Source organism: Phoca vitulina, unplaced genomic scaffold, assembly GCF_004348235.1.
Source record: "Phoca vitulina isolate PV1807 unplaced genomic scaffold, GSC_HSeal_1.0 scaffold10, whole genome shotgun sequence".
Taxonomy (NCBI): domain Eukaryota; kingdom Metazoa; phylum Chordata; class Mammalia; order Carnivora; family Phocidae; genus Phoca; species Phoca vitulina.
The window spans coordinates 28,845,694-28,872,332 of NW_022589713.1; the positions used below are offsets into that span (position 1 = coordinate 28,845,694).

The window sequence follows — 26,639 nt, forward strand, 5'->3', positions numbered from 1 at the left end:
CACAGACTTGATGAACTAACAGACATTAAATATTAGAAAGTTCTCGACATCCTCATTTAACAGGTACCGTGTGTTCTTTTGTGAGTGGAATATCAGAGCAACACATGGGGCATCCTATCTTTTGGTGGAGTGTAAAGACGGGATTAGATTCTGTCACTGTAATGAAAATGTATTTAAATACCACAAAAAGCAAAGAGTAACGGTAAAAAATTTCAACTAGGGGCGCCTGGGTGGCTCAGTGGTCAAGCATCTGCCTTCGGCTCAGGTCATGATCCCAGGGTCCTGGGATTGAGCCCCGCATCGGGCTCCCTGCTCAGCGGGGAGCCTGTTTCTCCCTCTCCCACTCCCCCTGCTTGTGTTCCTGCTCTATCTCTCTCTGTCAAATACATAAAATCTTAAAAAAAAAAAATTTCAACTAATAGTACTGAAATAATGTTCAATATTTAATTTAGAGCAAAATAGGTCCCTTTAGAGTTTGTTTCCTTGGCCAGGCAACAAGTATAAGGTACTGTTTTATTGCGTCTCCTCATCAAACATCATCATAGAGAACGGGGTCCAAGTCTCATGCTTTTGATCACAATAGGGATACTAGCAACTGAAAATAGTTGACAGAAGCTGACTTCGTACACAACCCTGGCATAAGGCAAGAAGCCATAATGGAACTTTTTGGAATTATTTTGATAAAGTTAAATTTGGAAATACATGATTCATGTAAGTAGGGTAATGTAAGAAAGGCTTAAAAATGTTGCTCGTCTTTTAAACATTAATTCCAAACTATTTTTATTTAACATTTGGTATTGTTAAACAGGTCATCGTATTCTGGACATACACCTTCCACCACATTTCTTTAATAAGGGTACTTTATATTTTATCAAAAATCTGCATGTTAATAGATTGTAATTTAACCTTTGTCAAAAGACATGCAAGTATTTAGTATTCACATTAAAAGGATTGCCTCAGAAGAAATACTGAATCCATAATATGCCCCCTTTAAAAGTAAAAAATATTTATTGGTAAGATAAACTATAGCATCAGTATCTTCTGATATTTTAAATGTGATTCATATTTTTGAACCTTCATTTGAACCTTCCACACTATCATGCAAATTTTTGGCTTGCTTCAGCAAGATAGTCTTATTTTTATTGGCTATATAATAGGGTATACACATTTTAATTGCTCTTTTTGAAAATATCACCAGGCAGTTCAGAATACCTCATTTATTGATAATATCGTGACAATCAAGGACCTTAATATCAGCTGATGATAACAATAGGGAATAGGGCAGAATTTAATAATGGAATGTATGGGATTGTCATTTTTACTCAATGTTGAACCATTTGAAAATGTTTTCTACTCAGGCTACATATTTTAGATAAGCACAGTTAGATATAGATATCACTACTTGGAAAAAAAAAACCACTTCTTTTAAGCTCAGAATTCCTTAGGACTAAATGTTAATCAATACACATTTTATACATATGTACAGACTTTTTAACCAAGTGCCACACAACTAGGGCACACATATTAGTTACCTTGGTTTTCAAAGGTTATGTGTCAACTCTGCATATTACGTGCCAAGGAGATACTGTCAACATTATTTTTTGCATAATGTGCAAGTATTATATGGCCACAGAGTGTAATACAAATTAGTGGCAAAGTGCTGAGGGAAGGAATCCATGACAGATTCAGATGCACAAGGTTGACTATTACCCGTAAACTACCTGACTCTGCTAAGGTCTTAACAGCACAAAGCGCTATGTCATGCCCAGCTTTTAAAAGTTTCTGAAATACTTGGACACAATGAAGCTTGTTCAAGGAGTTTTACCATAGCCACTGGTAGGAGGACTGGCATGAACAATAAATGACATTGGGGGAGCAATGTGGAAGATCACCCAAACAAATCATTTCCAAATTGTGCCGTCTTCCCTGAAAACAATTTTGCTCACTCCATCATGACCATCAACTGTTTTTTGATATGTGCTTTTCATTTATTTATTTTTGGTTTAAAAGATCGTATTAGGAAGATTATGCTGCTTAAGTTAAAGGGTCTAAGTGAGACTATTATTAGTATTGTATTGATTTCTCACACACACTCATCAAATTCATTCAAAATGTTATTTCAAAAGACATTAGCTTATTGGGAATGGCAAAATCGTATTTGCAACCCAATTTTTCCTTCTAAAATAATTAAAATTTCTGACACCTTTATATTGTTGGGCTAGTTAAAAAATTAAAATAAAATCAAGGACTACTTTTTGCTCTAGCTTTTCCCTCTAAACCCAGAGGAAAAAAAGGAGAAAGAAAGGATTTTATAAAAAACTTCATGGCATACTAGTTTCTATTTATTCATTTTTTTACTACATGAGATCTAGTTTCTAATTTATTAATTCAAGTTTCTTTTCTTCAAATGGTTTTCTGAACTGTAAGTGAGCAAGAATGTTTAAAAGTTGTCTTCTTATTTAATAAAGAGAACTGAAAACTTTTTCAATACAATTTTAAGTTACAGCAAACCAGCTGCCTTCAAAGCAGTTCAGCTGTGCTTCAAAAGTAAATAGTACTTTTACAGCTGAATCGGGAGTCTTCAATGATGCCATTTTAGTTTCTCAAGTAAAAGTTCAATATTAAAAGCAGCCCAGTTGCCTACCAATGAGCTCATCAGTGCCTGGAAAAATGTTAGTCATGAAGAGATTGGACAATTTCAGAACCAACTATCAAGGAACCCAGATACCCTTATTAACATCTAAGAAGTCTTAAAAAGAAGCAGCAAAAGATAAAGTGAATACAAAAAAATAATAATAATAACAAAGCCTGAAACCCTGGCCTCAATCCTTTCCATGACCATCAGCACACCTCATTTTATATCATGGAGTGTATGGAGTTTTATGTTGCAAGAATTTTGAAGATGGTGTTTAAATTCCAGGTGCGATATTCTTACTTTCTTCATTTAGTTCTCATAGTTATGACATACACAACCAAATGAGCTCAGTTATTAACTTATATTCCATTTATAACTTAAAAAAATACATTGCTTACTAAGAGGTTTTTATACAGAAGGTCCATTTTTTCCCTACTTACTTTATGTTACTGTTAAAGGCCTTTAAAATATTTATACATTAGCTTAAAAAAAGTGTTGCCATAATTAAATATTGTGAAACAAATGCAGATGAATTCACTCTAAGCACATAATTCCTAGAGACTAAATTTATGTTTTTGTTGGCAGGTCTTCTGACTATCCTACTATCTCTGTTTATTAGGCAAAATGTTAACCCCAAACAGGTCATGGTCTTCACTGTTAAACTTAAAAAATGAGCACGTGTTTGTGATTTAAATTTACAGTGTTTCTAGTGACTTTTCAATCGCTCTTTTTAAAATCAGTAAAATATCATCAAGAAAATATTAACATGCACCTAACTGAGAGGGCCATCTTTGACTCTTTAAAGTTACTTCACATAAGCAGACAAACCCTACCATGTCATACCATACAAACAATTTTAATTGTGTAGTTACAGTCAATAACCACTCCTAATCAGAACATTTCTGCATAAAGAAAATTGTGATACACTTATAAAAACAGCCAGCTGTAACAAAATAGCTGGTGTTTTCATAGCCATAAACTCATAAAAAAGAAATACACCTTTATACAGAAATTTTATACAGATGTAGCTTTAAAATTGATTGTAAACCAAAGGAAGACACATTGCAAACATCAATTATTTTCACATTAATTGCATAATTTTCTAAGGTGATCTATTAGTTTTATTTACCTAAGCTTATTTGCATGATAGTAAAAATTGCATACAACAATAAGAGTGAAGCTTATAGTATGAATTGCTTGGATAACATAGAGCACTTTTTATAGGCAACTGTGTAAAGCACATTTTCTCTATTTAAAACTTTTAAGACACTTTGTTTTACTGCCCATCAAAATACATTTATAAATAGAAAAGAATCAGTATGGTAACAAGAGAAGCAATATTACATTTAACGGAAACTTCCAAAAAATTAATTACAACATGATGCTGCAGGATCTACAAATAAATAATGAGGACTAAATTGTGTTTCACATTTTCTTTTCATTTTTTAAAAAATCATGTAACAATGAGAATGAAAAAAATTACAGTGAACTTTTATTTCCAAAATAAAAACAAATTTGAATTACGGCAGTGCCATATAATACAAGGCATTTGTTGGCATATGTCATCTTTAAACTGCATTCCACAGTCTATAGTTCTTTTGTAACATACAATAGAGTAACAAACTCTTTTTTTTTTCTTTTTTTAAAATAAGGGGCGCGTTTCCAAAGATCAGTGTGGAGTGTTACAGAAATAATTAAAGGAAGGAAATAATAATCACAGAAGTTATAATGCTTATTTGAGGCTCCAGAATAGTAATTTCTTTAAAAAAAAAAAAAAAATCACTGGTATCATGCTTACGGGGTACACACCTCGATGTGTCCCGTGAACACAAATTTTAATTTTTAATACCAAACAATCCTCGATGCTTCACCTGGGGCTGCCAAGCAGTTTGTAAAACAGAGTAAAACATTTAGTGCAGTCTGTATTATCCTTTCTCAACTTTCCTGTTTGTGCAAGTTTCTGAAGATTCATTGGCCAAACAATGAACAACAAAGGTTTTCTGAGAGAATACAAGGTGGACTTCTCATTTCGTTAGTAAATACCAGTGGCACTGTTGAATGAAAATAATACTTTGATCTCAGTCTTTCAAGTCAGTGTTAATGTCCGTGTTTCCTTCCACTGACAGCTCTTCTTCTAGCTTCACCGAGAAAAGGGTGTTAGCATTTTTGTCTTGGACACTCTCTTCCAAATCCTTAAGCAACTCCTCTTCTTTATACTCGGCCACATCCACCTCTAGGCCGGAGTTGTCCTTCAGTTTGCCGTGGTGCTTGAGATAATACCGCTGGTTCTGAAAGAACTTGATGATGGTGTACTTGGGCAGGTCAAGTTGCGCGGACAGAGTCTGGATGGCCTCTTCGTCCGGGTACAGGCCTACGTCTTGGATGAAACTCTGGAGGATGCCCAGGGCTTCCACGGAAATTTTCGTCCGCGGCCGGGTCTTCTGCCGGTTCTCGTCCTCGGCCTCGGCGGGCGAGGCCACGGTGGGCTGCCGCGGGGGGAGCCGGGGCCCGGCGGGCTGCTGCGCCTGCGCCTGCGGGGGCGGCGGCGCCGGCTGCTGCTGCGCCTGCGCCTGCGGCTGCTGCTGCAAAGAAACAAGCGGACAGTCAGAGCCCTGTCTTCTTCCCGCGCGGCGGGCAAAGCCGGCTCGAAGGAGGCGACAGGGGGCTGGGAATCCCACCTGTAGCTTCTCCCACCTGGAGCTCCTCCGAGGGGGACAAAGATCCAGGACGCAAAGGGAGGCCAGCCAGACGGCCCACGGCATCAGGGAAAGAAGTCAAAATGGTAAGAACCAGGAAGGGGAGGCACGACCAGGGTTTTGGGTGGAGGGGCTGCGGGGGGGGGTGCTACTGGGCTTCCTCATCAGCGGTCAGTGGAACCTCCCTCCCTACCCTTCATTTTCAGTCTGGCTCACGGAAGTGAAAGTTCAGCGCGCTGAAAATGTGAGCCGTGGACTTCACCAGGATACGCATCGGAAGGCGAAGACAGCAAAGCAAATTATGATGTAAATAATTAACAAAGATTTAAAATGAAGATTGAGGAGTAAGGATTTCAAAGGCATTTTCGAAAGGAGTGCTACAGAGCCCTGGGAGAAAGAAACCTGTGTTTTGCCCCATTTCATCCATGCCTAAAGCATGGAGCAAGAATAGAAAGTCTTATTTAAACTCCAAATAAAATGGATAAACGCCTGCTCTTCTTCAGCAGTATCCCTTAAGACTCCAAAGGATTTTTGAGATTCTCACGTTTGTGAATTTCCTACCAGTCAGTTACGATTTAATACACACACAATTTCTTACCAAATTGCACTAGGCTGACACTGCAAGTTTCTTTTTTCCTTACCGAAAAATAAAAGTTTGATCCACCGTACAACGGCTAGCAAATTGTTTTGTCTGTAGTAAACTCATGTGATTAGAATTTAAATTTAGTGTATACAGACACGTTTTCGTAATTAGTGTCTGTATATGTGCTGTAATTTCCATACACAATTATACATAACAAATGTGTAACACATGCACATACTGTATACTCTATATCTATAATTCTTATCATCAAAGCAAATCAACCTGAGTAAGCTGCAAAATATTAGAGCGTTTATACTGTGCCTAAGCATTTCCTTTTATCCCCCTAAGAAACAATTTTATTAAAAACAATTTACATCTTTAAACAAGTACTATTTTTATTACTATACATATACCTGTCTTTTTTGTTTTTGTTTTTGCTAAACAACAGTAAGTTTTTCAGGCTTTCATGATTATTTTAGTGCTTGATATCCTAAGGGATTCCCTTTTCCAATTTATCTTTAATACACACTCAAGGACTTTTTTTTTTTTCTTAGTGGATGGATAACTCTATCACTGTTTTTAGCTAGATAAATATATACATTCCCCACCCACACCCACAGCAATACCAAGAAATAATGCAGGTGATTCAACAAAGACAGTAGAATTTTAGGACTCTGGAAGGCAATGGAATTTTCTCTTAAAGGGAAAAGCTAAAAACATCCCCTTAGATTTAACAGAAATAGGTTCTACAGCCCCAGTTCATTCAACACGCTTCCTTAGAAATCAAGGCCATAGGGCACCAACAAACTACCTGGTCCCAGAGCTTTCCAATCTAGATTCATAGGGGAGGTCCCTCAGTGGACGAATGGAGACAAGTCCCATGACAGAACCCGCTAAGCACAAGGCTGAATCTGCTGGCACAGTGGTCTTCGGCCACCACCATGGTTAGTACGTCCTCTGCAAGTCTGAAAATTCTGACCAAGGGAGCAGGTCTTTACACCACCCCCTCTCTTGCTGGCATAGGTAACTTGTGCCCGCTCACCTGAGGAGCAGCACCGAGCCATGGTGCAGGGGTCAGCAGGCCTGGTAAGAAAACGCCTCTAGACTCTCCTTTCCCAAGGCTGGTGGGAGAGGGGCTCTAAAGGAAAGACAAACAGACATGACTCACCCCTAACCTGCGTTCTGTGAGGGTGTGGGGAGACAGCGACAAGGTGAAGGAAGGGCCAGTAAGTCAGAAACAAGATTCCAATTAGGCTTCCCTCCCCTCCTCTCTTTGGACAGTATCCAAGGTAGAAAGTTCTGATTGTACAAACCTCCTCTACAGAAACGGCAGTATTGGTAGTCATTAAAAAATAGGTGGTATTTTTTAAATGGATTTTTAAAAAACAAAAACAAAAAACAAAATTTGAGCTCTCACACAAAAAACAACCCAATTCTAACAAAGACGCACTTGCCAAACCAGAAGTGTAAAAAAGGGGGGTTCCTGGCATTTTGTGGTTGGGGAAATGAGGGAGAAGGAACACAATACACATGTTGGAAAAAGTGTGCTAATTTTCCTTTTATTCCCATGAGCAAGATGGCAGTGTATCGTTATCTCTTGCTAAAGCCTATGTTTAGACTGGCGGCAAGAAGAGAAACGCTAATTTCCCTGCTAAGTTTAAAGCTCTATTTACTTAGTGCTATATTGAATTGGCCAAGGTAAACGAACCTGAATCTGCTCTGCTGGAACATGGATAATGTGGGGCGGCCTGTCGCCATGGTGATGCACCGCGTTGCTCTCCTGTTCATAAATGGCATCACGTTCTGGCTGAGGAAGACTGAGGAACCTTCGGATCATGGAGAGGTTCTCCCACAGAGTCCTGTTTTCTGGAGAAGGATCTTCTTTCCAGCGTAACAGCTCACACAACCACCCCTTAGAGACAAGGGCATAATAGGTCAGTTATGCCTGTGGGGAGCTGATATTTTCCATTAAGAGCTAAAAAGAAAAGACCCTGTGAAGTTAACTTTTTTTTATACGCTCAAAAACACTCCAATCTGCTTAAAAAATGTTTTTAACCTGTTAAGAGAGAATAGCTGTGGCTGTCAAGGAGGCAGGCTCTGTTTCTAATAAATGTTCAGATTTGCATCTTAAAGGAAGGTCATGTTTTTTATGATTCCAAGGGCAAGACACATTTACCACGGACTTTGCAATATGTGAAATAGGAGAAAAGCAAAGTTGAACGTGCTTCTTGTCTTGCCCAGCTTTCTTGTCTGATGAGCGGCCATCTGAGATCCTGAAGGTATTTAAGGAGATAGGACAGATTTTTAAAATAATTTGTTTCCTAAAAGTTTAGGATTTTTGTATTAGGAAGGAAACTACGTGTAAATATGCGTGTGTGTGTGCGTGTGTGTGTGAGAGACAGAGAAAAGACACGTGCAGTACAGTGAGCAAGAATGCCATCCAGTGTAAAGCATAATGATCAGAATGGGCGTTAGAAGACTTCTCCAAGAAACAACTTTCCAAAAGGACATCTCGGAGCCTGTTTTTTTCTGCTCATTGCAGTGCACGAAGTATGATTCACCAGACAAGAATTTTAATAGATTTCCTGAGCTGAGAGAGAAGGAAATGTCCAATGAATGCCAAAACCTGAACCTCTCTGATGACTCCCTTAAGGCCCCATTTTTGATCCTCAGATTATCAAGAACTGAGTGGTCCAAGAGAGTACATCGTCTAACATTTTCTAATCCTCATGCCAAACGTTCTTCATCTTGGCTGCCATGATGGACACTAGGCAATGCGGTGGAGAGTAAGAGGGAGCCTGTCCCACCCAGACCCCTTTTGCCAAGCAAGGCAACCACCTCCAGCTGCCGTGCTGCCTGCTAAAAGCTCACAGCCATACTCTTCTCTGGAGCAATGTTTGGAGATGACTGGACAATTACTCCACGTCCTCACTGACCCCCTCACACCCTGGGGTGGCCAGTGATTGGCTTACCCCGTGGTACAATGTCCCTGCCCTCTTCCCTCAAAGTGACAACTCACTCAACCCTTCAATCTACTCTCTGGAGATGGCCCTCCCCCCATCAATACAGACTACCTGAGACCGTATTCTTACTGGACCCCTTCCTCTTCCCTATCCTCCCTCACTCCTTCCGGGTCCTTCACCAAATCATAGACACCCAATTCCCTGTCTTAGGCTCTGCTTTAGGGACTTGACCTAAGATGAAGGGATTTCTTGGAAATTCCAAGTAAATTAGTTGGATGGGAGTGGAAGGAGCACAGTTTATTATCTGATTTTAGAACTAGCCAAGGAGAGGTTTTGTGTGTGTGTGTGTTGTTGCGATTGTTGTTTGGGGTGAGACCAGAGAATGGTATGACTTTCCTTCCCTTCTTCCCAAACTGAACCACTGGAGAAAATTCTCCTTCCCCTTCCAACTGCAATATACGGTGAAAAGAAATAAGGCCCATTCTTCCCAGATGGCCTATTTGAGAGAATTTAAAAGAAAAGCTGGAGAGCTGATAACATCAGCTTCCCAAGGCCCACCTACTAACCAGCCAAGGGTGAGTGACTGTTGCTAACCCTCATGAGATCTACTAATTTTTCTGAGACATTTGTTTTTCTACTCAGCAAGTCTTGTAATTAAACAAACACGTAGAAGGGGACGGTCATGCAATCATGCACTCATTCAATGCCACTGAATGCGTAATTCAAGGCTAAGAGAGCAGGCAGTAAACTGAAGATTTACCTGAGAGAATATTAGTTTAAAAAAAATAATAATTGTGATTAGAATGTCACCGGATATGCTTCTTTTCTAACCATGGCAATTCTATGTTTATTTCCAGAAAAATATGATGATGTGTCACATTTTAGCTCTATTTATATGAGTATAATATTAACTCTCGAACTGTATTTGAGTAGTTGAAGTATTTGAGACCCACTTGCATATGATGCCCTGGAGATGTTTATTTAGCTCTTATTGGCAAATATTTGCTATCTGGATTGAGCCATGAAAACATTTTATATTTTCCTACATCTCAGCTATTTCTTTACACTTTACCTCTAAGTTTTGATGCTGTGCAGGTTTTAGATCTACATCTTCCTGTAGGCTTGAATATTAACTATGGTTAAAATGACTCTCCTCCTCCCCTTTGTCTCCATTCTTCAGCTACAGCAATTGACAGGCCCCCATGCCTAAACAGAGCAAATTGCTACAATTCTATTTACCTTTCCAGATGTTAGCAGGTTCATAAAAAAACAGAACAGAAAAGTTGTTTTGGGGGGGTAGTTTTTTTGTACTTAGCTAGTACTGTATACTATTGCAATACATGCTAAACATTGAATATCTAAGATTTTTTTTTAAAGAAATAAACGCTTGTAACGAAAAATTGCTAAAAGTTAAATTAAGAACAATTCACGGGAGAAAAGCTTCTTGAGAGAGCTGAAAAACGCCAATAATTTTTCCAATCCTTTAGAAACTTTTTAAAGTAACAGATCAGTTAGCACTCGGATATATGTGAAAAAACATGTGGATCACAGATGTTCTTTGGAAAAGAAAATCATTAGTTCTTTTAAAATGGCTAATAATGATAGCTAATTCCTAAACAATCACACTCATGCTGGTTTAACAAATATTTCAGAAAAGGAGCCCTGACTCATTCAACAAATATTTTGCTCATATTGTCACTTCTGTGTCTCTATACTTATGAGATGGATCCTTATTTTTATTAATTGCCCATGACTAACATAACATTTCCAGTAGTTTGCTATTAACCTCTGCCCTTAAATAATACTTCTAATTCCTTATCTAAAAATAATTTGATAAATTATAAGTTTGAAGCATGTCTCTGCTAGCCTTTCAAGAGACATGATGATTTTAAGAGACTGAAATCAGATGCTTCTTAGAAAAATATTTAACGGTGCAGCTGGGAACTGTTAGTTCTACAAGGGTATTCCAAAAAGAAAAAAAAAAAAAATTAAGGGGGGAGTGCTTTTCTCGATGTGTGTATCTCTTAAAAAATAATGGAAAACAGACATTTTGACACGCTAGTTCTTTGTCAGCAGAGACACTGGCTCATTCCCAATTTATGCTGGCAAAAATAAGATCAATTCATTCTAATACTATTTAAATACCTTGGAATATTCTGACTACCTCAAATCCTATCAATTGAGACTCTATTAATGATGACAGTAATCTGATCTATGTTTTGCACAAAGTGACTAAAAAAGCCAAATGCTTTCTAATTCCCCAGTACCTTTTTCTAGGTCACTTTTTCATAAGTGATATTGTTAGAGCAAATAAACTTGGTAAGACAATGAACATGTCAGAATATTGTAATATCTGACAAATAATGATGATTCCCCTAAGTACTGTATTGGTTTTTAAATGATAAATGTATAGATTTACTTGGTAGAGGAGAGACAAGAAATGAAATGCGGTACTTTGTTGCAAAATGTGAACGTAATTACATTTTTAAGAGCGGTCTCTGGGACTTGAAATATTGTAAGACCATAGGCAGGAGTAGTGAGCTGCTTCCCAAATTAAATTAGATCACGACTGTTCTGTACAGTAGAAAAGACAGGAGAGTAACAGCCTTAAAATAATGAGACTGATCCATTCTCAGAAAACTAAAATGGTACAAGGAACAACCTAAACTTTAAATGTAGTAAATTTGCCAAGCAACATTACACTGCATATAAAGAGGGCAAAATATAAACAGTAGCCACATGTAAATAAATTAGTAAAACTTTCAGGATGTTACTACTTTTCAAACTGACGAAGTTTAATTTGACACCTTCTGTTCTAAACCCTTTGTTTCTATTCAAAATCACGCCTTGAGCTGTTGCTATCAATCACAGCGCTCCCCCTATTACTTAAAAAAACTGGCATGAACCCTGAATAAGCTGAAAATGCCATGCAGATGAATTCTGAGATAATATGTTCAAACCTGTTATATACAACACAAATCCTGTAAAGTTATGTATTGTAAACCTACATTTATTGAGAACTAAAAGTCTTAAATCCATCTGCCACAAAGGAAATACTGTTATGTACTTTATAGTAACCAAGAACCATCTGCAAATGTCTTGCTACCGTAAGCAAGAAAATGGTGCAGAAGATGCTAAACCTAAGACTGCATGAAATAAATAACATTTGTTTGACTGGTTTCGGTGAGGGATCTATTAAAAAAAAAAAAAATGTAAGATCGGGGGGGAAAAAAGGAAAGAGAGAAAATGCAGAATGACTGCCAAACCAGTACTGAAAAAAAGCAAAACAAACTCAATGACAACACAATGGCAATTTATTATGGTCCATGAAACACATGACTGTATGCTCATTTTAAAGGAAAAATTAGCAGTTCTAAACTCAATATTCTAATGATGTGCTTTACTGACAGAATCTTGTTGTACCACATTTAAATAAAAATCCTGGCACCTTCATCTCTCAGCTGCTAATTTCCAACCAAACTCAATCCTTGATTTCCACTCCACTCTTTTTAGAACAATTAATTCAAGTCAATTCACTTTGAACATTTTAACAGAGAAGGGGTGCGCAATGATTTTAATTGAGGCAGAGAAGTAACCTCCTTTCTTGAATGAATTTATTGTACCTCTACAGCCTCACGCGTGTAAAAAGGAGAACCCTTCCAAGAGCCCGTTCTGTGACAAAGCTGGGAGCATGTTACACAGCTAGCTTTCCAGGGGAAAAGAGGCTTCAGTATTCTCTGAGAAAAAAAAACTCATTTCATACAGTGCATACAATATACAGATATGTATCTCTTACTGTTATGTACATATACATTTTAAACCCAAGAGCTATAAGAAAAAAAAAAAGAGGAAGAAAGAAAATGACAATTCTTGCTGCAACGAAGAAGGAAAAATACATTTTAAGAAACGGAAGGATAATTTGAGTTCTAAAAAGCAAAACATTTTATAGTCTGTATTTATTTCCCCTCACCCTCATCTTTTATGTGTTATTTGCAGGAGTATTTTGTTCCAATCTCTGGGGCACCTAGTATAATAATATATGATATTAAAAGAAATCAATCTAAATAGGGAGGTATTTGATACAAACATTTTAGTGGAAAGCATGAATTTCATTTTAGCAAGTAGTAGGAACAAGGATTAAGTACATAATCCATTAAATAGTACTTCCAACACAAAAAATTCAGTATTGTAGACTAAACTACACCAGGCATTTTGAATGAGTACATTTTCAACAACAACTAACTATAAAGCTAGCAATTTATCATTCAGCAAATAATTTTCTACTTTTAAAAGAATCCGTAAGTGTTACTTATGCTAATGAAGACAGTTTTTAATCTGCCCACAAACATGTTAATAGAGGGCAATTTTTTTTTTTATTTACAAAGCTGTCGGCACTCATGGGTAATTTCATATCAATGTTCTATAAGCTGGGGGGAAAATGGGTTCTAATTGTCAGAGTTGCAGAATCTTTCACCTTTAGCATGAAGGTTTAAAGATATCACAAAGATGCAAAGTGACTAGTGATGTTTTAAGCCACCCCTTTAACATACCAGAAGCGTTCCATTTTCACACTTTTTATGTTTTTAACACACGCTGCCTCAAATACAGTCTTAACACACAGTACTTCTCTGGGGGCCCGAATGCAGAGACACGCAAGGCCTCATGGAGGGGATCACCCCGGCTTCCAGGTTTGAGGCCTGGATGCTTCACATACCAACTTCGACCCTCTTTTTCAAGAACAATCATCACACTTCAAAGAGTGAGGAACAGAACAGTGGCAAAGCAGTATTGAAAGCATTTTTAAATTATTTACTAGGTTAAGAGGGTGAAATGATACTTTAAATACATCAAATTTCATTGTCTAGGCCATTTTTTGGTGGCAAAGTGGTATTGATCTTTCCAAATGCTTAAAATTAACTATTTTCCAGAAGGTCATTATTTGATTAAAGGCATTAAAGTTGAGGGCAAGAAGCGATGCACTTTTTCTTCTTCCCCATTCAAATCATCATATAATTTAATAAAAACCATCCCATCATGTCCTGTAATAAAAACGCTTATCTTAAGATACTGTTCTTTACCTAACATATTAACCTTTAAATGTTACGAAGTTCTTCAGAAGAAAAACCTTTGCTAAAGCAGATTATTCTATAACATAATGAGAGGCCCCCACCATTAACATTAATAAAGATACATGTTCTCTTCTATGGAATTAGTAGGAAATACATTAGTCTTTCTCCCCAGTTTAATAACATCTACTTTGTGTACAGTGAAGAGAATCTCAGCAGGTGCCGTGAGTAACTTTTCCTGCTAAGTTAACAGTGGTCTTATTAAAAGAAAACATGGGAAATAAGTTTGAACAGAGTCGTACCAATAAATTTTCATGCTAAAAGTAGCACATTACATCCACTTTATTTAAAGATGGGTTTTAAAAAGAAACAGGGTCATGAGTTCAACTTCCATGTTGGGTGTGGAGCCTACTTAAAAAGAAACATATTTAAATGGGATATTTGTGTGTGTGTGTGTATTCCCCAAATATATTTATTTTCAAGGCATGGTTTCTGATACTTGTATTTGCTGAAAAGAAAAAAAAAAACAGTCATGATATTTAAAAATTATTATGATTTTTACACTTCTCTTTCCAGGTTATATAAGGAACTTAATATCTTAGCCAAAAATCTGTGGGTTTCCATATTGTGGAAATAGGACAGACAACGGCTACCCATAAATTTCTCATGAATCCATTTTTGCTACTTTGTCTTTAAGAGGTTAAACACATCTAGCAGAGTTTCTGGAGGTTTCTTTTTTTTTTTTTTTTTTCCTGGAGGTCTGTGTTCATACAATCTGAGGAAAAGCTCCCATTAAAATTTAGTGGATTTTGAATAATCAGAATCATTGGTAAGTACTTTTTATTATGCAATTTTGCTTAAAATTTAAGCAAGTAAAAAAATGAAAGTGGTTTTTATGTTCCCCTCTTTTCTACCTTCTCAAAAGCCACTGACTTTATGGCACACATAAATATAGTGTTTTTTCTTTTGCTACAGATTGTTTGATCCGTAATAAGATTATCAGATGACAATCTGGCCAGAGAAGATAAAAACAGTTCTCACTTAAAAAGGTTGTTGGGAAGGAGATCTTACAGTTTAAAGAATATTTTCAGGAGGGAGAATCAGAGTAGGGAAAAAAAGGAGGAATGAAGAGAAAAGCATGAAACTGTAGATAACATATTAAACTAGCAAGAAAATAATCTTGTAATTTGAAACAGAATTTCCAAAGAAAGGCTGAATTTTCCTTTAAAAACATTAGATTTGGAAGATATCTAACTTAAAAGTTTAATTTTTCTTATACTTCATAAACTAACCTTTCAAGATAGTTTCTTCAAAGCTTAAATGAAACAAACAGAAATCTGGCTTACATGCCTGATGCTTGAATATGGGCTTGGTAAAAGAATTTTTTGTTTCAGTGATATGATTTGGCTCCTGTTTAACATTTATACACACTGTGCCTTAATATCTTAAATTTTTTTTTAAAGATTTATCCATTTATTTTAGAGAGAGAGAGAGAGCACGTGTGCTTGAGCAGTGGGGAAGGGGCAGAGGGAGAGGGAGAGAGAGAATCCAGCTGAGCACAGAGCCTGATGCAGGGCTCAATCCCAGGACCCTAAGGTCATGACCCAAGCCGAAACCAAGAGTCAGATGCTCAACCAACAGAGAGCCACGCAGGCACTCCAATATCTTACTTAAGTTTTTATTCTCTCCTCATTCTCCATGGTTAGTGTTGTTAAAAAACAGAAAACTCAAGAAAAAAAAAAAACTCAAGGAAAAAAAACCCAGAAAACTCAGTACTCCCAAGGTTCATCAATTTTAGCCTTGTTTCTATCATAAAGAATCATCTGCTCCTTTCCACCTGTCCACCAATGCCTTGTCAGTCTGGGACCCTTCTTCTTTGAGTTATGTTCTTAGACACCAAACATTCTTTTTAATTACTTCCGACAGACAATTATTTCGACTTCTGAACAAAGAAGCTTTTAAGTAATCATTCCTTTTCTTAACTCAGGGTAAAAAGTACACCAATGATGACTAGAGCTTCAGTGAAGAATGAGAGAACCAGTGCTATCGTATAGAGTTGTGATGCCTACAAGAAGCAAATAAATATGATGTTTAATTTAGCCTATGGAACTTCCTGACAGATAAATTACAGGTGTAACTAAGCTTTCTTGAATCCCCCAAGCCATCTCTGAGATACCCTTCGAAAAAAGATGCTGGGATGAAAATCACTGCTCTGGTCTTCTGCTTTCAAAGTGCCAAAGTTATCTTAACTACTCAAAATGACCTTCAAAGGCTTCCTATTATAGAGAAAATGCTCACACTCCCTAGAGGTGCCCTGAAGGCTGCTCCCAATTGCATTCATGTCCTAATTCACTGGACTATTTATTAGCTGTTGCCCAGCATTTCCCCACATTCTATTCTCCATTCTTCATACTAACAGGAAAGCCCTTTCTCCTTTTTCCTGCCCATCCAAATACTAACTCTCCTTCAAGTCATGCTCAAGCACCTCAGTATATCAATAAAGTGTTATATCCCATATAGGAGTTTATGTATGTGAACTTGAGCAAATTACCGTTTTGAGCCTCACATCCTCCTCTACAAAGAACAGACAGTAACAGTATTAATCTTGCAGGATTGTGGCTGGTACGAATGAAATAGAACACATTCAGCTCCGTGCCTGGCTCCTGATATTTACAAAAAGGTCTGATGAACTTAATTGAAAGCACTTGCCTTAAAATGGCTCACAGTATATTTGGGAAGCATTCAAAAATAACTACCAGTGAAAGACAGTGCATGATAAAAGTCAATGATGGACAAACACCAAGTGGGATCCAAGAGTTGAGGAAGAAGAGATGGGCTGAGTGGTCAAGGAAGTCTTTACTGATTCAAAGTGATATTGGCTTGAGTTTGAAAAATGGGCAGTATTTAAAATGGGGTGGATAATGAAAAAAAGAGGGAGATGAATTAGCGATGTACCAAGAAAAATAGGTAGACGAGTTGCTTTTTGAACTAACTATGCCCACCATTCTTTTGCTATAACTCTTTACCATACTGGACTTTCTTGAGAATACTTAATTCCTGGACCTCACCTCCTGTACATACTTCTAAGATCCATTTGTTAAGAAAGCCTGGGTTTTAATTTGAATTCCTATTCTACTATTTACTAGACCTGGTCAAGTTATTGAAATGCTCTAGATCTCAATTTTCTCCTCTATAAAATGTGGGTAATTTTACCACTATTCATAGGGTTTGTGGCAATTCATCCAAGGGGATTGGCACAGTAACGTTATGATAAATGTCATTACTATTTTTATTATTGTTGTCATTATCACAAAGATAATCCAAAGGAATTTGACTATCTAGAGAGTTAATGAAAAGAATTCAGTTATCATGTCCTAACCTGAACCCACTATCTTCCTCCTACAGACTAGGTTCTCCTCCGATGTAGTTTAACTCAATTAATAGCATCACCACCCACCCAGTCACCTGGGCTGAAAGGCTGTTATTTGAAGTATAAATTGGTATAATCTTACTGAAAGGCAATGTGGAAATGTTGAATATAGAAATGTCTAGTAATCACCTTCAAAACACAAAAGGCTTTTTGATCCAGTAATTCTACTTTTGAGAACTGATCCTAAATAAATGATAATTAAAGATGTATACAAATACTTAACTATAATAATGTTCATGTTAGCATTATCTGTGATAGCAAAAGGAGAATATAACTTAAATATATCTCAGTAGGGAATTAAAAGGTATGAATAGCATCTGAATAAATGTAAGACATATACATGTACACACATATATGTATGTATACATACATATACGTGTGTGTGTGTATAAAGAACATGAATCAGGCTATCTTTTGTTAATTAGGATTATGGGTATTTCCTTATGTCTTTATGCTTGCATTTTTTAATTTTTCTATAGTAGCTGTTTTTAATAAAAAAAATAGCAAAGAGCTTCAATTAAAAATCTGATTTTTCTTGTCTGTTTGCTTTATAAGAGAACAATCATGAATTCCTGCCAATTCTCCTTCAGAACGTTCCTTGAATTGGTTCCTTATTTTCCATTCCTACTGCTCTGGTTCAGGCCCTCAGCATTTCTTCCATGAACTAACGCTGATGGGTTTCTTTAATGCAGGCCTCCCCCATCTCAGCTGAATTACATTTACCATAAACAAACGTCCACACAAATAGCCCTTTGAATGGCATCCTCTTCACTTTCCTCCACCCAAAGGGCCTGGACAGACCCCGAGGCTCACACTTCAATGAGTAAGTGTAAAAATGAAGCAAAGGATTCCCTGTAACACTGAAGTGGCAGTAAGTTCGGGGAGAGAGAAAGGTATAAAAACTGCACAATCTGGACCCTTTAGTTAGGGGCAAGAAACTGTACACATCTCGTTATTCCTGAGGATATCATGTATTGTAGCAAAGTCCAACAACTTGCATTTATAATGATGTTGCATTTCAAAAAATAAGATTCAAACTGAGCTCAGCTTACTAGGTTTAAGGAGGCAGGGAAGCACTATTAAAGGCTTCGGTCAAAAGCAAATACATCAATTGTTTAAAGAAGCTTAATGGGAAACTTCACTTTTCCCAAACCCCTCAATCCAAATAAATATGTGCTCTTATATGGCAATGTTATGAAGCAAATCTCTTACATGTTGCCTCCTAAAGTCACTAATAAAATTTTACAGTATTTATTTTTCTATTCAAAATTGTGAAGATCATCAAGAAAAAAATGTTGCTGAATCTCCACATATGCCATGTGCAAAGAAAAAAAAAAGAACTATAAAAATTTGAACTTATAAAATGAATCATTTTTAGGTGACGATTTACCTGATACAGTGGTTTGCTGGCTTACAGAAATAACTTACTGCAGGTTATTTTAACAAATATTTCTGCCAGTGCATTTTTAATTGATTTATATGAAACTTTTCAACACTGCAGATATCTGCTAGAATGAGCTATACGTCCCATTATGCATATTTAGGGGCTGGGAATTAAAAATTTAAATCTTCCCTCTCTGATATCCTAGGAAAGATAACAAAGAATTTTTAAAACCAGGGGGAGGCAATTTGGGATTGTAAAAGTTATGGGACTCATATCCTAAGAGGAACAATTAAGCGGGCAGGGTCATTATGAGCTCCCGAGTTGCTTATGATTTTGCTGATAAAGTAACACCCATTTTGTGGCCAAAACCCACATCATTTTATCCATTATGCAAACCTACTAATCAGAAATTGGCTTAACTGAGGGACTCAAATCTCTTCACAAGGACACTTCAAAAAAAGAACGCATAAATATTTCTAGAAGTATCATGTGGATCCCAGGGACAATGGCTGGGTTATAATTTTACCAATAAAGGGAGATAAGGGAGGCTGGGCTCTCTGCACAGGCCATATCAGTCACTCCTCATGACCACTGATCCTGTTTCATACCTGGGGAAGGCAGGCTACGGGAGCGCCCCGGGAGGAAGAGGACAGGAGTCTGCCCCTACTCTGTCTTTCTGAGCACAGGAGAGCTCTCCATCTTCCCACCCGGACTCCCTTAGGAATGTGCTGAGTTTTTCGTTTTTTTTTTTTTTTTTTTTAAGATTTTATTTATTTATTTGAGAGAGAGAGACAGCGAGAGAGGGAACACCAGCAGGGGGAGTGGGAGAGGGACAGAGAAGCAGGCTTCCCGGTGAGCAGGGAGCCTGATGTGGGGCTCGATCCCAGGACCCTGGGACCATGACCTGGGCCGAAGGCAGACGCTTAACGACTGAGCCACCCAGGTGTCCAGGAACGTGCTGAGTTTTGTGAGGGCAAAACTGACAGCAGATGAAATATGCTTCTGAATCCATCTATGTGCCACCCAATGTGGGGACAGAGATAATAGGGAGTCATTTCTGCCAGCACTTAAGAGTCCAGTGAGGGAAGAACAGCTTACACTTCAGATGGAAACTGATATTAAAGGTGAGGCTCCCTGACACAAAGTCTCTAGTCGAAGGGCAAAGGCCCTCCCTCTCTCACAAAGTCCTGCACTGTATGCGGCATCAGAATGTTGGAGAAAAGGCTGCCGATAAGCTTTCTGATTTTGCGGCTGTTTTAAATGTTACTGCAATGACTCTAACCCTTGCTTACGTGCTCTGAAGTGAAAGGCATTTGAAAAATAAGCATACTATAAAGTAATAACAAACATTTCCCTGGTAAATTCAAGAATTGTTCCGCTAATGTACTAGAAAAAATATGTAATTTTTCCCCCCACATCTAATTGATCTAATCATTGATCTCATTTCTTTTGTGCCATCGACCCTTCTGGCAAGCTGGTAAAGCCCACAGATGATGCCTTTCCAGAACAATGTTTTTATGTGCCTGAAATAAAATACGTAAGATTATGAAGACAACCAATTATGCTGAAATACAGCTATCAAAAATTTGTGCTATAGTAATATAAATGCTTCTTTATTAACACACTAAATAACGAGCTCTAACAACAGATCTGATAACTACTGTAATTTTATAGTGATGAACAAAGATAATATTTTGAGATATCTGCAATAACGTAATGTGATGTGAAAATATTTGTGATTTTTACTGGTGACAAATTCATACCTAATGTTAATACTACTATGATTTACTGCCCATATTGATAATTGAATAAAATGTCAAATTTCAGTAACATGTTAATGAAAATAAAGATTTCTTTTTCTATCCAAATTCACGGACCCCTTGGGGGAAGGTGGGCCACAGGTTAGGAACTCCCACCACCCCACATGCATGTGTGTATATACACACATATATTTCGAATATTTTTCTAGAACTATCTTATATAAGCCCCGAGTAGTTTAGGAAACTTTGGTATTTATGGATTCATGAAACAGATTTCCTGGGTTTTTTGGTGGTTTTGTTTTTTGTTTTTTGTTTTTGTTGTTGTTGTTTGCCACTAAAGGACCATGCCTGTTAGGGATGGGTTGGAGGAAAATAGTTAATCACTAGTATGATGGTTCCCAGACTGTGCCCTGAGGAGCCCCAGGTTTCCATCAGGGCATCTCAATAGTGCCATGGTTGATAAGAATGCCCACCCTTACCCAATCCTCAAGTCGACCAAAATGGGGGAAGACTTTTATTTGATTTATTTATTTCAGTGCTGGAGGAGAATTCATTCATAAAACAATAGCTTGACAGCTTAAACATTTTTGATTAACAATTGAACTAGCACATATGGAGGACCTCACTGTTTTTCCCTGGTCTTATTACAAACTCAGAAAATGGGTTTACAACCATGAATAAAGCAACCATATTCTAATTTAGTTAACTTCATACCATCCAAATAACTGTAAAGGTAGACAAGATTAGCAGATTATCCTTTGAGAAATTCTGTCAGAAAAGGAACACTAACGAGGTTTTCCAAAGACACCTGGGTTTCGCAAACAGAAGGGGATAAGGTAGCAGGGCAGACAGAGGATGGCAGCAGGGAAAGGAACAGAACAGTGACCTGGGCACACCATGGGGTGTGGGGAGCTATGCAAAGGTTAGGAAACCAGAGGTAATCAAATAATGGTCCTTGCTCTCAGCACCACTTTTCAAAGTGCAAATGGTTTTAAAGTATTTGCCTTTAAGATTTGAGGACAGGACAGAAGGAGTCTAGTCAAGTAGAGGGTTAAAGAAAGGAAAAAAAGTGAATAGGAAGATGGTAAGGGGGGGGCATAGGTAGAAAATAACTCCCACACAACCATCTCCTCACTATATATTATAGGTAGCACAAAGCTAAATTTATACAGAAATATAATGCAACTTTCTGTCTAGAAATTAAGCTTGATGGATAAGGCTTTAGTCCTTATGGTTATCCAGGGTCCAAGTTATTTAGTCTCTTTAATCAAAATACTAAAATAAAATCATTACCCATTAGGCTATTACCCTTCCCCCAATCTCCAAACACACAAGCAAAAATTAATTGCAAGCCAGGAAGAAAGAAGGCAATTTAGACAGTAACAGCTTGGATTGGACTGAGCTGGATTTCCTAATAGCATTTGTCTGTTTGTGAATGTATATTTTATTTACAGCCTTCACTTCCTTGACCTTATTGAAAGTAATTTATTTTTAGCTAATCTGCATTTCATTTAAACCACCAAATACTCCATCAATGAACCAGCCAAGTAGCACCCTAACAAGTAGCACTCGTATTGGTACCATTAGTAAATGGGTAAACATTTAAAGGAGACATTTGGGAATGGGCAGTCCTCAGCAGCTATTAAATGCTACAGGTACCAATTTATGAACTTGCAAATATGGGGTTCAGGATATTCCTTCAACTGAGCTGTCATTCCTTGCCTCGTTTTTCTTATTTCACTAACCTCTTCCAAACCTGGGATTTCTCATGGACCAAGAATAATTATTTTCTCTTCAAAGTGTTATCCTTCCCAAGACTTATACCAGTCCAAAAATAGTGAAATGTTAAAGGTAGAATTTCAGGTATCAGTTAAAAAAACAAACAGAAGAATGTGTTTAAGGTGGAGACTCTTTAGCAACCCTTCAAGTCACACTGTTTTGTGGCAACCACCGCCCCGCCGCATATTAAGCCAAGCCCGTACCCCAACTAAATGGAGCTCATCTCATCTCTATACTGTACTGGTTCTGCTAGGTCCTTGATAATGAGAGAGAGGTCATCCAGGTGTGTAATAACCAGTCTTCAGACGCATTTACATCAACCTTCAGCTCATCTCACACTATATAACATGAAGTTCATACACTGGATCCCATTCAATTCTCCCCACTATATCCCACCTATGAATGCTTTTTGGCTACAGACCCCAAAATAGCACTTGGTCTGTCCAAACCCCCAAACTAAGCCCTTTCATTATTCAAAACCTCGCCTCCTCTGTGACTCATTTTCAGACTAACACACCTGTCGTTGGTACCTTCAATCAAAATAGCATCCTCTTTCACACTTGTACACCTGTTTCAGCAGCAAACTCACAGAACCTGGCACTGCAAGGGACATTAGACATAACCTGACCCAACCTATTTTACCTTCCTGAAGGGGAAGTTCAGAGCCTGAGATGTTAAACGACTTGCCTGGGGCTACACAGCATGAGAGCGGTGGAACTGGGATCACCACTCTTTGCAATCCTCAATGCTTTCTCTGAAAGATGAAGTTTATGTCCAAGTTGTTATATAAACCATCTGTGAGTTTGTCAATTAGCTACCATTACCTTATTTTTATCTGACACAGACATTCAGGAACATGCCCTCCCATTCCTGTCAGCTTTGGAATACAAAGGTGAGCTACACTGTAAATGATATTGATGATTTCAACAACGAAAAATGCAAACGGCGGGTCCAAAAGAAAATGGCAAATAGCCAATTCTCCTTCCTGTACATTTTCATGAGGATCCAAGAACATTGCAGAAGAACTGCCAGTGCTAAGGAAGTGGACTGAGTTGGGCAGGATAAAGTTTTCTGAACTACTTTCTCCTGGATCTTCAACTATGATTGTTACCAGATACATGAAAACTGTCCTTTTATTAGACAGGGATCCAGCGGGGTCCATAAAGAAAATTATAATCTTTTTTTGAACAATGGGATTCTTGTAGTCTAATTAAATTTAATGAAATGAAAAGATATGCTCTTCCCTCATACTCAAAATATTGAATATTATCAGACTCTGTACATACCATGGCAATCCCTAAACAGTAACTCTTTTTTTTTTTTTCCTCTCCTTCCTGTTCCCTTTTGTATCAACAGGTGTGCTGGGAACAAAGAAATTCTAACATACAAAAACAAAAGTTTGCAAACATGGAAAACTAGTGGATGATTTTTCAGAATGTTAATGAAATCTTTGACTTGCTAAGGAATAAGTTAAGTTTCCTTTCTGTGGTGAGCTCTACCAATGACTGCAAGATGTGATTCAATTTGCATGCTAGCTTATCACTAACATATCTTGAAGTAGCTGTGCAAAAACTTCCAGGTCATTAAAGCAAAGGCAGTAGCAATGACATCATAGGTATAGGGTTTTTTGTTTGTTTTTTTTTACCTCCACTTTTCTTATTTCTTGGACTCATCCCCATACACCTATGCTTTGTATATCAAACCTCTTCTTGGGAATCCTAAAATACAAGTGACTGAAGCAGCGGTGGGTTGAGCTAATGATCAGTGACCGGTGCCTTCACCTCTGTGTTAAGAAGGATTCTGAGGGGACATCTGTATTCAACAGGAAATAGTGTTGTGACAGATCGCTGAGGTGGGGGTTGAATCAAATCTTCCACAATATCTGCATCTTGCAAAATGACTATAGAGGCAGATGAAGAATGTGAGAAGCAACTGACCTAGTAATTTGGTATTAACTGTGTGAACTGCTTAGCATCTGAGATGGGAGAAGGGTTTTAACGAAAAGGCAAACAATTTTTTTTTCTTTAAAGTGATATTCCAGCCAGAAGAAAGCATGAAGAGGCAGAAAAATATTAAAATTTCAAATTTGTAAGATATCCTGGAGCAAACCCAAAACACAGAGAAAACAGCCAGGGTAAAGGGAAAGAAAGTTTTGGTGAAAAACTTGGGAAGTGAAGTTTTTTTTGTTTGGTTGTTTTTTTTTTTTTAATGTAAGAAAATAACTAAGGAAGGGGGGAAATGAATAAACTAAGGGAACAGGGTAAAAAACCCACTAGTCTATGGGAAATGGCACCTCTTATCATTTAACAGGAATCACCACAGAATCCTAGGAAGCTCCCAAGAGAGGTTCATAACTGAAGTAGTAAAACAAAAATAAAGATAAAAGAAAAGGAGTGTATTTTATTTGGCATTAAAAGACATTTAACTAGGCTATAGCTATGGTTTTAAATGTTCTCTAAAGTGGATTGTGGTGAACCTTCTCTAGAGGTACAGCTCTAAATCACCACTGATCCTATTTCTTTCTCCTCTCTTAATTTTAGTTTTCTACCAGCTTATTTGCCTTCTTATGGCTCCAGTACTTTAATTTCTTTATGGCTGGATTCTTCTGAGACTGGTGATAACTCTGGCCTTATATGGTAACCCAGTGAGCCTATACTTTCTGCCAGGTTATCTCCAAAATTTCTATGGAAGCAGAATTCACCGGTTTTGAACTCTACCTTTCAGATTGATTCTGCGTATCAACAAACATTTCTAAGAAATAAATTTCCTGATTGGGTCCATTTTGTTTTTGAATTGTCTGGGATAGAACCATAAAGCCTAAACTAACAACTTTTCATTTTAAAAAATAGGGAGACTGACCTTTAAAAAACTATACATGCCCAACAGTAAAATATTCTTTCAGAACTCCTGTTCAAATAAAAGGTCTAGCCCTGAAAAAAAAAAGGGGATAGACCAGAGGGATATTATCTCTCCCAACCAAAATAAATCTTACAGAAAATAATGGAAAGTCCAACGGAGAATCTTTCTCTCATTCGAGTTTTGGTGAGAGTGGCAAAAATGGGATTTGATAAGGATTTTGATAAAATAACCTGGAAAAGACTAGGCAACTTCTCCATTTTTATAGACACTTAACTTCTTTTCATTGCATTTTATTTTTATTTAAGCACATCTTCAACACACACACACATACCCCAACTCTAAAAAAAAAAAAAAGGGCCTGAAATTTTAGTTACACCACATGTGGTTTTCATTTGTGAAAAATGAACAAGCTGTTTGTGGTTAAACTGTCTAATCGCCTGTTATCAATCTAGCGCTGCATTCAAGATTTACAGGATACATCAGCTTCTGTGCCACATTAGCTGTAAGGGGGGGGGGGGGGGGGGAAAAAGGAGGAGGAGAGAGTTTATCCTGAGGAATAATATTTCCAACGCAGCCACACTCGCACTACATCTGGTTGTGCTGGTAGCGGCAGTTAAATTGAAATATTTCACAGCGTGTGTCAGAAACATGCAGAATGGTAATTATGACAGATCTGATTAAGCCGGAGTGCCACGAGCTCCCTGGCCAGCGCCGGTTGTGCAGGTGTGACCTTGTGCGTGCCTGCGTGTGTAAATAAAATTAATTACAAGCGAGAGGGTGAAGGCTTCAGTGACATCACAAAGCGGAGAAACTCCCAAGGGGGAGACCTAATGGAATATTTTCCCTCAGTCTAATAATACAGTTCATATTGACTTGAGGTAATTAGTGGGATCATTAAAGCAGTTTTCCCGGCGTATTTGGCTGCCTGATCAGATTAGTGAAAATGTTCTTCAGAACAAGCCCTGTGTGGTCTGCCAGAGAGGAGGAAATAAAAAGCAACAAAGCATATTTTGGAATGATAAGCAGTGCTGGACTTCTACTCTAGCAAAAAATCTCTACTTCTCTCTGGAGCCTACAGATCTAAATGTCCTGTCCGTTTTAATTCTTCTATTCAGCTTGGGTATTTCTATACACGTTCGGGGCTGTTTCTTTCGTTTCCCCTTTCCTCTCCATCAAATCAGACTGCTTCATCACCAAGAGCCATCCCAACTCCCAGCAAATCTCTTTTAAACAAGGCAATTTTAAAACTGGGAAGAGTATCGTAAAATGCTTGACTGTTCACTGACAACATGGGGCAACTGGGAGAGTCAAAAATCAGGGGAAGGAATGCCACTTAAAATTCACCTGCTAAACAAAAGATTCTTCTCTTATATAACACAGAACAGAGATTTAAAATTTTATTCGCATTTGGATCTCAGAATGGGTGCAGCGTAGGCCAAACTTGGGGCAAACATTCTTCCAGTTGAGCAGAACACAGAGCCCTC

General features: G+C 37.7%; 1 protein-coding gene across 6 annotated transcripts in view; it reads right to left on the bottom strand.

The window, feature by feature from the left end:
• Positions 1-402: 402 nt before the first annotated feature.
• The window catches only part of SATB1 (SATB homeobox 1), a 101,634-nt gene continuing 75,397 nt past the window's right edge, over positions 403-26,639 (bottom strand). For 5 of the 6 annotated variants that reach the window (XM_032408775.1, XM_032408776.1, XM_032408773.1 and 2 more), the window contains 3 exons: positions 7,623-7,826; positions 6,957-7,052; positions 403-5,217 (listed from right to left, as the gene is read on the bottom strand). In XM_032408775.1, the coding sequence (XP_032264666.1) occupies positions 4,714-5,217; positions 6,957-7,052; positions 7,623-7,826 (804 nt within the window). In that variant the 3' untranslated portion in view covers positions 403-4,713. The remainder of the gene's footprint in view (positions 5,218-6,956; positions 7,053-7,622; positions 7,827-26,639) is intronic. The other variant, XM_032408778.1, reaches the window with a different exon arrangement.